The sequence below is a fragment of the Miniopterus schreibersii genome, assembly GCF_964146895.1.
Source record: "Miniopterus schreibersii genome assembly, chromosome: 9".
NCBI classification, from domain to species: domain Eukaryota; kingdom Metazoa; phylum Chordata; class Mammalia; order Chiroptera; family Miniopteridae; genus Miniopterus; species Miniopterus schreibersii.
This window is the reverse complement of record NC_138118.1, coordinates 51,964,659-51,979,659: the sequence shown is the minus strand read 5'-3', so window position 1 is coordinate 51,979,659 and position 15,001 is coordinate 51,964,659. Positions and strand designations below refer to the sequence as shown.

The 15,001-nt window shown below is 34.6% G+C and overlaps 1 protein-coding gene across 1 annotated transcript in view; it reads left to right on the top strand.

Moving 5' to 3' along the window:
- Positions 1 to 15,001, top strand: part of SEMA3E (semaphorin 3E) — a 227,502-nt gene that overhangs the window by 123,702 nt on the left and 88,799 nt on the right. The window contains exon 2 of the mRNA XM_081147630.1: positions 7,824 to 7,984. Within this exon, the coding sequence (XP_081003756.1) occupies positions 7,824 to 7,984 (161 nt within the window). The remainder of the gene's footprint in view (positions 1 to 7,823; positions 7,985 to 15,001) is intronic.

Genomic DNA, 15,001 nt, shown 5'->3' with positions numbered 1-15,001 from the left:
AAGAAATTAAGCAAATTTTCTAAGGAAATAAAGGCAATTTTTCTCTTGCAAGCTGAGATGGATGTGGATTGAAAGAAGGAATAGAAAATTATACCAATCTACTGTTGGTAGGAAAGCAAGGTTTTAACTTAAAATAAACTAGCTAGCTGTTTACACTGATCATAGTAATTGTGTACTTGCAAAATTTCCTGTTTCACTTAAAGCCTATGTAATAAGCCTAGAGAGAAACTATGTCCATTGGACAGAATATAATTAAGAAGACCTGTTTCTGCAGGGAGAATTTTTATTCAATGATGTTGGCCAATAATTTGTCAACATCAAGGAATGAAGAAAAAAACTCATATATACTGGCCATCCATTTGGTACTATGAATCATTTGATTCTTACAGCAACCCATTATATAGTTATTATTATCTCCATTTTCACCCATGTAGCTGAGATTTAGAGTTCATTCTTTTCACACATCTTTATGGAGTGCCTACTACACAAATGGCGAGCACTGGCCTAGGATCTGGGAATATCACAGTGACTGGGATGGAAAAAGTCACTATTCTTTTGGAACTTGTTTCTTGTCAGAGGAGGAAGAAAATATGTAAGGAAAGAAATACAAACAAACAAAAAACAAAACCAAGTAGTCTTCAAGCAATGAATGATGTTAAAAGAGAGTGATATAAATGAGAGTACGTAGGTGGAACTTCAGATTACTTAGGCTGAGCAGACTTTATGAAATAAAGATCCAGATGACAAGAAGAGCCTTCTCTGTGGAGGTCAGGAGGCACATCAGACAGAAATGAAGATTCAGGGCAAAGCACTAATGCCCATGCCCCGGAGCTGCGTGAGCAAGGGGGAAAGTGGAGCAATGTCAGAGTGAGATAGGCAACTGACAGATTGTGACAGAATCTGAGCCAGGATTTTTATCTAAGGAACATCGTGATCCAATTTTTATTTTTAAAGAAAAGGTCACTGGATGCTGTGAGGTAAACTGATTGGGTTAAAGGGGAAATGGGGGAGAGCAGAAGTAGGAAAATAGGAAACTCTTTTTCTGGTCCAATTGAATAGTAGTGGAGATGTTGAGAGCAGATAGTGTGACATTCAGGAAAAAAATGGATCAAGACAAATCCTAGATTTTTGACAAAATCCGAAGAACCATCTACTAAGAGTAGAACACTGACAGAGTCAGTTTATGGGTGGAAATCCAGAGTTTCTTCTTAATTTGCTAAATTTGAGAAGCCTGTTTATTAAACTCCAGAAGAAGATGGCAAGGATATACTTGGCTAAATAATGGATTTGGAGGTCAATATGGGTTATAAAAAATTGAGTCATATTATTTTGAAGAATTTAAATATCAAATATTATTTGAACAGGTATATGGTAAAGTACAACGCAATTCCAATTTTAGTTAATTTGCTTGTTTTTTGTTATGTGACAGATTATTTATTAAAGAAAATATAATCTGTTATAGAACAAAGATCAAAAAAGTTGTTTGAAAAAGACAGAATTTCAACAAAAATATAAAAATTTAGATGTGGGGAAATGGGTGAATGTGTTCAAAAAGTAAGAAGCCAGTCAGAGATAGAAAAATACTATATGATCTCTCTTATATATAAAATCTAATGAGCAAAATAAACTGACAAACAGAATCAGAGGCATGGAGCATTGGAACAGACGAGGGATGTCAGAGAGGAGGGGAGGAGACACTGGATAAAAGAAGGAGAACATATATGCATAGCCCATGGCCAAAGAACATATATGCATAGCTCATGGCCAAAGAACATATATACATAGCTCATGGCCAAAGAACATATATGCATAGCCCATGGTCACAGACAGCAGTGTGGTGAAGGCCGGGGGGAGGTGCTGGTGGGGGAGAAATGGTGGACATTTGTAATAGTGTCAACAGTAAACATAAATTTAAAGAAAGACTTTTTTTAAAAGTACAAACTTCCAGTTATAAAATAAATGTCATGGGAATCTAATGTACAGCACAGTGAATATAGTTAACAGTACTGTATTGTACATTTGAAAGTTGCTAAGAGAGTAGACCTTGAAATATCCACTACAAGGAAAAACTATATGAGATGATGGATGTGAACTAAACTTCCTGTGGGAATCATTTTGCAATATAATCAGATCATTATGTCATATACGTTTAACTAATACAATGCCCTGGCCGGGTGGCTCTGTTGGTTAGAACATAGGCCCATACACCAAAAGGTTGCAGGTTCGATTTCCCGACTGGGCACATACCTAGGCTGCGAGTTAGATCCCGGTGGGGGCGCACACAGGAGGCAACCAATTGATGTTTCTCTCTCACATCCATGTTTTCCTCTTTCTCCCTTTCTCTCTCTAAAATAAGTAAAAACATTTCCTCAAGTGAGGATTAAAAAAGAAATTCTTTAAACCTCCTTTCAACTTTTGCCTCCTTCTGGCCTTTATGTACTTCAAAACCAATTGGTATTTTTAAAATAAATCTGGTCATACAATTGCTCTTAAAGCTTTTGCAGGCCCTTCCATTGCATTTAGCATAACATGTCGTATTTGCAAGACTAAAGGAACACTGAATGAAGGACACGTTTTGGTCCCACAGTTCAGAGTATCCCTGGTATGCAGGTTCAGTTTAGGAAGCTATTCACATAGGATTTGCTCCTTTGGCCTCCGATGAAATAGAATATAATCATAATTAAACAATTAGGGCCCAGCAGGGCGTGGCTCAGCGGTTTAGCATCGACCTAGGATCCAGGAGATCCTGATTCGATTCCCAGTCAGGCCACATGCCGGGGTTGCAGGCTCGATCCCCAGCCTGGGGTGTGCAGGAGGCAACAGATTAATGAGGATTCTCTCATCATTGATGTTTCTCTCTCTCTCCCTCTCCCTCCCTCTCTCTAAAATAAATAAAGATATATTTAAAAAAGCACAAAAACAACAACAAATAAAAACAATTAGGCAATCAAAAATAAATTGTTAAATCATTGACTTTTAGGTAGTGGCATTCTATATTCTATGATTTTTAGTTCCATAATTTAAGTACATGCACACAAACACATACAGTGCATGGATTCTGTGTAACGTCCCAGGGTGACCTCGTCCATAGAGAAGTCCATAGGCCTATAAACCAGAATACCATGTATATTACTACTAATGATTTATATATATCAGAAATGAGTAATCTTAAAATTTTGACATTATTTTGTTTTCCTTGACCGAGGAAATAAAAGGCTATTTAATCTCTAGGCTATTTGTATGTCCATTTCAACTCTTTTTGCTTTTGTTGGAAGTAGTTTATAATGAAAACTTGGAGCACCACAATGACAATGCCTATTGGAGACCTTTGACTTGTAAGAAAGATAGAATCTAAAAGACCAGAGAATTCATGAAAGGCCAGCCACAGTCCATTGCTAGAAAGACCATTTAGCAAATCACTGAACTATCCTCTGTTTACACTTTTAAAAAGTTAATTGCTTATTTCTTTACCACCCTGTTTCAACATTACTGCAAACCATTAGCAATCATTGATCAAATCTGTCAAATTCATTAAAGCACACTGCAAGAAACCCTTTTTTTTTTTTTGAACCATCAAGAAATTGAAGGAAATTTCTAATGGTTATTTCTATATTTTATTGTTACTATGCTTACTATGTGTGCGATTCAGTATTTTATTGTCGACTTAACTTTAAGAGATGCAATGATTAAAAGAATTTATTCCAAAATAATGAAGAGTTTAAAGTCTCGGGAAGTTGCTACTTTGCAGGTGACAGTGGAAGAAGTTTACATTCAAGAAGGAAACACTCCTCCCTTGGGAATCTTTTTTTGTCTGAGAACTGAAAAATGTACACTCCCTCCACCTCCATTTACACACGGAGGTGTGGAATTTAAATATATTTTGACAAAGTGAAGAGAACTGTCTCTGTAATATATTGTTGTCAGTGAGTTTTAAAACTATTTCCCTTGCAGGTTAAGAAGAAAGGCCAGAGAGGAAATGACTAAATCCTCTGTATATCTTCATTGACAGCTGATAATTAGCATGCAGCTTAGCAATAATAATTAGTTCCCTCTTGAGAAAATTTCCGGATGAACTCTTGAGTAGGTGTATCTCAGTTTCGTCTTGTTTCTTTGTCCACTCCCTCCCCCAAGTAATTCATGTTATTTTTAGAGAAGGAAGAACTCAGGATGAGCTCCCTACACTTAACCGAGTCAGCACTGTCCATTATTTGTACTGTGTTTTCTGGAGATTACCTGAGATTAGAGTTTCTTTTGTCTCCCTCTTCCTGGATGTTTTCTGATTCTTTCATGTAGGCAGCTTGAAGCAGTGCGAAGGGATAAAGAAGCTAGCCATTGCTTGGTAAATATGCCAAGTCCACAGACTATAATTTGGACCTAACATCACTAATATTATTATTTAAAGTGCAGGCTCTAAAAGGAAAAGGGGGAAAAATTTGAGGAGGAAAGCTTTCTGCTTGAATTTCATTTGGCTTTATTATACACCAAAAACCTTTCTATTTCGAACCTCTATGGAATATTAAATAAAAACATTTTAATTTTCTCAAAAGTAAGATGTAAGATGTATGAAAATGTCATGAATTGATAAATGAAAGCAACATGAAAAATTCTGTAGTTATTTGAGATAGTTAATAAAATAGTAATTAAAGGCAATAAAAATTAAAATTGATATTAACCTGAATTTTTCTGTTGATGTTACTGCTATTTAGTTATTTGGAATTATACCGAGCCCAACTATTGAATATTAAGAAAACCACCCATTTTATCTTGTTATTTATCTGAGGCTCTGCAAAATTCATTTGATTTCAGACACATAGCCCCTTACTAGACTTTTCTTAGTTGCTCCTGTAGGGAGTTTCATACATAATAGGTTATTGAGTCATTGTTATAAGGAACAAGCTTTAGTAAGTCAAATGATCCAACATAGAACAGAAACTCTTGACATTGACTCTGATTTTTAGCCCTGCTAAAATGGGACTTCTTCCTTGGGGAGGCTGAAGGAAATGGGACCTGGGAAACTCAAGGATTTAATTCTATGCAAATAAATTCACTTGTTATCCTGTGCAAGTCTCAGAAAATTCTTTTTCTTGGGATATTGTAAGAAGCCCAGTCTGATGAGCGACAGGTGGGGATGAGGACCTCTCCCCACCAATAATATCAGAACTTGCACGCTAGAGGATTCCTGAAGAGGGCTCCTTGGGAAATATTGACAAGTTAGAAGATAACTTAATTTTTTCAAAGTCAGTGCCTAATGCATCTCACAGAGAATGTGGAATATTGGTGACCAGAACATTTCATCCATAGAACAATATGAAATATAACACATCTACAGCATTCTGCCCAATCTTATACTGTTTCTTAGAAAAGAGAGGTGAAGGATCTTTTTTCCTCTATTAAGAATGTGCTCACTGTCTATATCTCTACTACATGGGTGCTCCAAATTTTGTAGAGTAGGATTAACTTTTAATCTTTAGTTTAAAATATGCAATATTGATAAAATCAAATTATCGTTTATAAAGGTAAAACTTGTGATTCTGAGTCACTTGACTATTTATCTAATAAAGAAACTTAAAACAAGTTTTGAGGAAGAGATAGAAAGAATAATCAGGTGCTTTATTTGGGGAGAAATAAAATAGAAATTTGAGAGATTTAGTTGTTCTTGAATCCTGAAAGATAAATTTGTCAAAGTAGAATCATACCTTTTTCCTTCCTTACTAGGCATTCACAAAGAGCAAGACATGTACACTTTAGGAATCCAATCCCATAACAAAAATATAGATCAAAGCTACCCACTGCCATTATACCTTGTCTTTATATATAATACTTATGGTTTTACAACAGGTCTACTAAGTGGATTATTTTCCCAAAAAATTTTCTCAGTTATTCCAATAGGTTACTAAAATTTCCCAAGTTTTATGCACAGTAAAATCATTATCTGTAAGGATGCAACTAATCAAAAATTGTTTACATATTAACTAGCATTAATCAGAGCCAATGTCAAGAGTTTCTGTTCCATGTTGGAGCAATCCATTCCAGCATCAGGCTAGCTTAGTTGTGTTTCCAGTTGCAATCCATCAGTCCACTGCATGTGGGGTCCACAGGGTCACATGACTATAGAGGAGACATGGGTGAATGTAAGGAAGCAGGAACAAGAGAGCCCCCCATGAGCAAAGAGATCCATGAAGGAGCGCTTCTTTGTTTAGCGGATTATGTATTCCCAAATTTTCTTAGTCTTGCAGTAGCCCTGCCCATTCTGGCCAATGATCTCTGTTCCCAGGTTTGTCTGACAGGCACCTTCTCTAGTCACCCCATCTTCACTGTGCATGTATCCATCTCCCCTTTGTTGAACCCCTTCCCCCAGTGATCTGTGGGGAATGGGCCAGTGGTTCCCTGGAGTGTGAAATTGCAGCTTCCTGGTGAAGCTGCCTAAATGATCATGCTTATAATGTCTGTCCTCCCTTTTGCTCCTTTCCTGTTATTAATAACTAGCTAAATACAATGGTATCAGTATTGGGGATGATATTCTCTCTCATCATTAAAGGCTCTCGTATATCATTTACCAGTTGTAAGTACTGAACTGCTACATGCAATTAAATGCTTTCAACAAACAAACAGACAAATGTACACATATAATGTTCTTGCCAGGTTCTAACTTTCTAAAATGAAATGTATATTAGTTAAAACAAATAATTTGTAATTTCTGATGTAAGGATGAGTACATAAATACTAGCCAAAACACATTGGTAGAAAGTAGATCCCCAACAATTTTTTGGTTTTTTGTGGAGTTTTCTTGTCCTCACCTGAGGATATTTTTTCCATTGCTTTTTTAGAGAGAGTGAGAGAGAGAGAGAGAAACAGTGATGTGAGAGAGACACATTGATTGGTTGCCTCCCCAACCCAGGAAGGGGCCAGGGATTGAGCCTGCAACTCCCTTAGCTGGAGTCTAATGCAGGACCCTTCAGTCTGTGGGCTGGTGCTTTAACCACTGAGCCAAAATGGCTAGGGCTCCACCAGTTTTATTAGTCATCCCTACTATACTGAATGCTACCATGTGTTACCTTATTGTATTAACAAACCTGATAATTTCCAGACTTGAACAATTTGATTTTGGACATGATTTTCAAAACCATTTTCAAGTGGAAACACTTTTTGAATTGGTGTTCATATGGAATTTAATGGGAATATTTATTATAGACTTGGGATTTTTGTTGCACATAGAGAGGTAAATACAAAAGTCATAAAAGACTTTTTCACATAACAGCACTTTAAAGATTGTGAAGGAAAATTCTTTCTGTATTTAAAAACATATGATAAATATCTTAAGTTGAATTGAAGTTTTTAGATTCATAAACTTATAAAATATTTTAATTCATGTACATTAAAATTTATTCCCAGTTGCATTCTATTTTTTTACATAATGCACAAATATTTTAAAATATTTTTCCAGTTTTGAGATATAGTTGGGATATAACGTTGTATAAGTTTAAAGCATACCACATATTGATTTGATATGTGTATATATTAATAAATGACAACCACAAGAAGTTTAGTTAGCATCGATCACCTCACGTAATTAGAATTTTTTTCTTGTGAAAACTTGTAAGATCTTTTCTCTAAGGAACTTTCAAATATACACTACAGTATTGTTAATGCACTATGTATTTTTAATCTTTCTGAGTAATAAATTTTAAAGGCTTTATATTTCTGATAAAATGAATGTTAACTACACAGTCCCAATAGGTATAAAAATAGAGCCATGAGAAAGGTATTATAAAGGTATTTTTGTTTTCTCTTGTGTTTAGCATTCATTTCCTTTTGCATTTCAGAGCTCTTGGAATTAAACAGAACATCAATCTTTCATAGCCCTTTTGGATTTCTTGATCTCCACACAATGCTGCTGGATGAATATCAAGAGAGACTTTTTGTGGGAGGCAAGGATCTTGTGTATTCCCTCAGCTTGGAACAAATCAGCAATGGCTATAGAGAGGTATGGAAATATCAAACTGTATTTCAAGAGGGAAAGAAAAGGGGTAAGGGAGATATATTCTTGCATGGGTGTTATTTGGATTATTTTTTTCATTACCTGAATTTTTTTCTTTTGAAAAAATTAAATATTCATTAAAATGAAATCATCTTGAGAAAAGTTTATAAATTGGGAACATATAACATTGAACTTTTAGCACCAATCTCCGATTTCCCAGAAGACTTCACATTGGTGCGTTTGACATTCTTCTTGCATGATGTCCCTTGTCACCACATCCATTGTCCTGAGACAGGTTTGGAGCATACTGGTTTACCAGCAGTCCCTGTAGGCTCTATTAAACCCCAAATCCCAGCCTGAAGAAATATGGATATGTGATATCCATATAGCTAACTAATATACTTCTGTTGGTAGTATCAGTAATTCAGGTGGATGGCCCTTAAACCAGGTGGATTTGAGTATAATATAAAAATAGGCAAGTGCCCAACATTTTTGAGAAAAGATTAGCTATGATAATAAAAATAGTTCTTATAGTCTATGCTTATGCATAGTTAAATTGAGCTAAGTTTTTTTCAGACCCATATCAACCTTACATAAAACATGTAGAAATATTTAGACCATAGTACTTTTTGTCATAAATGTATGTATTACAAAATATATTTTCTTTACATTTACTTATTTATCTTTATGTTTGTCAAAATGATTGATGTCCATATTTTAAAATCATTTTTTAAAATATCATGATGAAAGGCATCATTCCTTCATTCTTTCCAGTTCTTAATCCCTAGAGGAAATCACTTAAAATTATTTTGTATCTTCTGGTACTTACTCCCATATTTCTAAATGAAATTTGTGTACTGTGCTTTTTTGGTATAGATTTTAGACACTATCTGTTGACTTTCTGTAAGGAAGATGAGTTTTCTTTCCTGGAAGTACCTCTAGCAAGGCTCTATTACTGTACACCACTTCACCAGCAACCCCCCAATCATCAGTCCCCCATCTCGATATAGCTATCTACAATTTTTAGTTAAGTAATAATTATTTACATTATTATAATTAGCAAAATAGATCACACCTTTCTTTTTTCTTTTTTTGCAATTTTCTTATTTTTCCTGGGATTAAATATTATCCCTTTTCTTTCATTTGCTTAGATTTTTACATTGCTTTCACTAATTTTTGAGCAAACTCTGTACCAAAGTTTTTATACTCCTCTCAATATAGTAAAACACACCAGTTTCCATCAGTTCCAAGTTTTTGGTTTTGAAATTAGAGGCATCCTTCCTGGTTCTCTTTTCCAGCTGGAGTTTAACTTCACCTTCATCCTTGAGCATCCCTTTGATCTCCCACTTGTATGGAACCCATGCCTTCTATTTTAGGGTTTATTCTGACATTTTACTAAAACACACCTCTACTAGCTTCTTGAAGAAGGATTCAAAGTAAAATTTTGAGTTTTGTATGTTTGAAAATAATATGATTCAAACTTCACATATAATTAATAGATGGATAACAATTCTAGAATGAAAATTATTGTCTTCAGAATTTTGAGATAATTGCTTCATTGCATTTAAATTTTCAATACAGCAGCTGAGAAGTCTAATTTCAAAATTTTGTATATAGCCTGTTTCCTGCCACCCCATCCCTCTAATGCTGACCTCATGAGCCTCTATATTTGAAATTCTTTTCAAATTTCTCTTAGATTTGATCTTTTTTCATCCACTGTGCTGGAATGAAAATGGACCCTCTGTGGGGGGTCCCCATGGCCTTCAACTCTGGAAAGCATTCATTATTTCTTTGATATTTTTCCTTTTTATTTTCTTCTTGACTATTTCTAGGACTCCTGTAAGTCAGGTTGGTTTTTTTTTTTCATTCTTTTTATTTTTTACATTTTTTCAATTATAGTTTACACTTAATATTATTTTGTATTATTTCGAGTGTATAGCATAGTCAGATTTGTCCAGTTTGGATTTTGTCTTTTTACTTTTGTTTTCAGTAGTTGCAGGATGGAATGGAAGCACATATTGTTTTTCCTTTTTTTAAATCATCTTTAATTTTATTTTCTCTGTAGTTCTCAAAAGAGATGATTGATCTCTCTTTCTCTCTACATAAAACACACACACACACACACAAAGTCCTCAATTAATGCCTTCAGTTGATTCTTGGAACTGTGGAGAAAAGACATATAATAAAACCAGTTTTACTATAGTCTAATTGTTGGGAACAAGAGTTAAGTTTCTATGGCATCTCATCAATATAATGAAATCGAATTATTTGTGGACCTGCCATGTGTGTGTATGTGTGTGTATGTGCACACCCAGAAGATGTACACCAAGGGATCTGACACCCAGAAGATTAAGAATCCGCATTAAGGAAGTAGTTCCCAAATAGTTGTCTTTGGATCAAGATCATGTAACTTTCATAGAGTGGGTCCTGGAATTCACATGTATAGCAAGCTTTTAAGATGACTATATGTACACAAAATCTCCTAACAATTTTCATGAGCTGTTTTTTCCTACGTGGAATGAAAACCAAGAACATGTGATTCCCAGTTAGAGTGGAGGAAATTGAATTGCCTACCTAGTCTCCGTTATTGTTTTGGCCTAATTGTACCTTCAGGCTTTTAATGCTGGAAAGACTGGCTTTTATGGAGGAAATGACCTGTGAAAACAATATAAGGGTTAGAGACCTGAAGAGTGATGAGGTTTTATGAACTGCATCTTAGGGAGCTAAATAAAATAGTGTGTGGCCATTGAAGCTTCAGGGTGCCATCCAGCAAGGATGTAGCCACACAGATTATTAAATTGAGTAACTTTCTTGCACTCAAGGGTGAATCCTCATTTTACAGGCCCTGAGGTATGTATGATTTGGCACACCTCTTCAGGAAATAGAATTAATTCAAACTCACAAATTTCACAGTTGCTAAGGCCCCTCTCAGAGCTATGAAAAATTAGGTGCCACTAAGGAGTCCTGAGGCTTAGTCTTCAGGACTATAAAATTAGCTATAAAATATTTATAATGTAATGAAGAAGATATACATATGTCATATACATATATATTCATAGATAGAGTATAACTCAGTTATGGTCCAAATAAAATGCCAAGAAAGTATACAAAAGCTGGGGGTTGGGGTTTTCCTGGAAGAGATATAAGTTGGATTTTGAATGATAATTGGAATTTTGATTCAGACAAATTAGTAGTGAGAACAGACTGAGGAGGGGGGAAGAAGGACAGAAGTTTTGAGCAGTTTGAAATAATGACTGATATCCTTGGTTGAAGTAAATAGATGAAGTGAGGGCATGTGGGTGGGAACAAGGTACAGAGTGAGAGTTAAGGATGGAAATGTGGCTGCGACCAGATCCTGAAGAATAGTGACCTCTGTGCTGTTGAAACTAATCTTCTAGGCAGTGCAGGAACCAGTGGGAGATTCTGAATATGTGCCTAACATAATTAGAATTGTAGCTCAGGGTGATTGTTTTAGCCGCAGCATGTTGGATAAATGGAAGGAAGAGAAGAGAATCATGAAGCCGGTAGCAGTTAGAACTTAAAGCCAGTTCCATCTCTCTTAGCAGCTTATGCTCTTTCCACTATAACATTATTGAGAACCAGGTTACTGCTTTTGTGTGGACTTCATGTCTCCCAAATTGGTCTTCTGCGTACCCTTAACTCTACCCTTTGTTATGAGGTGTTTCTTTCCCTTTGGTTCTTACTCACTTTGCATGACTACACTTTACCTTAGTAATGGTTAACAAACTAGTGCAATGGTAGATGCTGGTGACAGTGGTGGACAAACTCACTGACTAGTAGGAGAAGGAACCGTATCTCCCTTGTTTACCATGACAGAGGTTGAGAGCCCAGGACATTCTCATATTCAACCACAGATGAGAGATTAGCTGGTCTGTATTCTGTCTATACAGCCCTTGCAGTCTGTGCACATTTGAGAATTATGAAGATTTTCTAAAAAACAAATAAATTATTAACTAGATTGAGGTATAATTTTTTTTTTATTCCACAAAGAAAGCAAAAGTGGATGTTTGTTTAAGCTATATTTTATGAGACTTCATAGAATATTTCATATTTAGTAATAAATTTTTTAAACAAACTTTCACCTATATTTTTTGTTTCTAAATTTCAGCTTTTTTTATAATTATTCTCACCACTATTATTTTAAGCTAAAATTACACTTCTTAATTTGCATATCTGTACGTATTGCTGTTAAACACTTATTTATAAAAATATCTATACTTTCTTATTTATTCAAGTTGATTGCATCAAAGGTGAAAAAAAATCATAGTTTAAAATTTAATTTTTATTGAGTGGAGAAAAGCATTAAACTAATTTGCATATGAGTAGCAGATGATATTTTACATAATGAGCAATTTTGTAAATTTTATCCATTAAAAAGGGCATGTGTCAGGCCAATAATATCTGTGTAGTTTTAATATCATTCTAATTCAAATGCTTTGGAGTATAAACATTTCAAGTACAAATTGTGTCTATAGTCCAAAAAATTATAATTCTGTCATATAAGCTATTTGAATAATGACAGTCATTATAATTAAGTATAAAAGCATAAACAGTAAGAAGGAAAATATGTGTCAGGTTAAAGGCTATCATTCATAAACCATTAGGAGTCTTAATGTGTTATATTTAAAATGTATTCTCTTGATTTTAATAGTATTTATAGGACATAATTAATATGTACATTGATGGACACTGGTACTATACATATATGTAAAATATAGAAAGAAAAACTAAAATATAAGCATACATTTTTCATTAGAGTAATAGAATTAGGAAGAGAATATTAGATGTAATTATAATAGTGTCTTGGTCACTTAAATATATTCCATGAAAAGAGACTTATGTTAACTAAATAATTTTTTTTTTAAATATAAAGGGAATCATCTTTCTTTAGACAATGAAATTATTTCTTTTTTGTACATTTGTTCTTGCTCTACTAAATCCTGCATGTCAAAACTAGTTGTAACAATAAGCTGTTAAATCGTTAATCCTGGCATAATTATGAGACTCAATAGGAAGTCCAGAAAAGATTACTTTGTAATTTGATTTTTATTGTATTTTATTTTTCTCATTTGAGATATACAAGAATAGTAAATGGCCTCTTAATGTGCACTGAAACAATAAAATAATATTGTAGGATTATTGTGATGAAAAAAATGCGTATTTAACCTTTTGCTTTTCTCTATCTTTTTTGGTGCAGGGAATGTGGAAATATCATTACACCCTGTTGTTTAACTACCTTTAAAAATGTCTTGTGCAGAACAAATAGGTTAATTTTATGGGTTTTGTTGATGCTAAACTCTGGAGCAGAACCAAAAGACATCCTGAATGCCAAAACAAATGAAGACATTCATTTTCCTTTCTATCTTTCTTTACTAACATTTATACATAATGGCTTTAAAATAACTTTCCATTTCCAGTGAGGTCTTTCTCTATCATTTTTTCCCACCTATATGAACATTTGACTGCAATCCTGAGCCCGTTAGATTTTGTTTTAAACAAACCAAACTAATACAACAACAACAAAAACATAAAGAGTAAATCTCTAATTGCATCGCTCCTTTGGAGAGTTCCAATGTGTTAGACTTTACAGTGGTGTGTGCTCATAATATAATGTTCTACCTCTCTAGCTTTCATCTACCCAAAGTTATCTGGTTAAGATCCTTTTCTCTGCCCTCAGAAATCCTACCAGTCTTTCAAAGCATAGGTTATTGCTAAAATCCTAACTAAGATTTCCTTCCTAACTAAATTGGAAATTAATTTTCTCATTCATTCGACACTGATTGCAGCATTTTCACGTCAGTGAATCTTATTTCTCAAACTTTACTGTTATCTCCTTTAGTGAATTGACTTTTCAAAGAATGTGATAAAGGTATACTGATAAATACAAGTTAATCAATAGGCATTGAATAAGCAATGACTGCATTGAAGGCATTGTGCCAGGTAGGCATTGGTAGGAATACAGAAATAAGTCACTGCCTTGCCCTCTGCAACTTATAGTCTAATAAGAGAGCCAAATTTAAGCACACAAGCCATTGTACCCCTAGGTAAAGAAAGTAAGAAAAACAATATAGAGAATCATAGGAGGGAGAAATACTATCTACAAAAATGTTTGGAGGAAAGGTTTTGTTGTGAAACACTTTGTAAAATGTGCCTGAAATAATGATTCCGTTTTTCCTAGTACATTTGTCATTATTAAGTTTACTGCTAGAAACAACACATTCTGACAATCCTAGAAAAGCCCTTTAGTTCTTCACCATCATGATACATATCATCTTTCTTTTCCATCAAGAACTAAGCATCTGAAATTCTCTCTCTCCTTCAAGATAAGTTAACCTGTCATAATTTCTCAGATGCCAGCACAAGACATGAGACTCCTGGGTCAGAGACAAAGGACTTTATTATTCTTAGCACAGCAGGCAGCTTGAGCTTTTTGTCCCCCCACAGGCATGAGGCATAGCAGCCTAGGTAGATGCTGCACATACAGTGAATATGTGTTACACCTAATTAACCAACCTCAAGGTTAGAAACTCCCAGTCTTATAAAGGGGATGCTAGCAAACCTGTCCAACTTTTGCCCAGGGAGAGACATTATCTTTATTATCTTGGTCAGGAAACAAATCTTTCATTTGCCCTGGAAGGAGATTTTATCTTTATATTCCAAGGCTGTTTGAAAAGATTGTGCAGAGCAAAAGCCGTCAGTAGGTGTGTAGAAATACTATAGAGAATAGTCTTCACACAGTGTGTTTAAATAGTCATGGGAATCATCATTCCCATGAAGCAGTGATTTAGGAGAATATGGAATTGCATGTTGAGGTTTTATTATTGGCCCAGATATTACTTCATCATTGAAAACATGAACTTGGTATATTTTTCCAAAGAGTTGGGTAAGCTATCTAATACACTGAAATTGTGGAAATAGAGTTTTAACATTATTTTTATAATGATGAATAATGAATAAGAAGGGATGCTAATATTCTAAGAAGAAAGACCCCTGCATTTCATA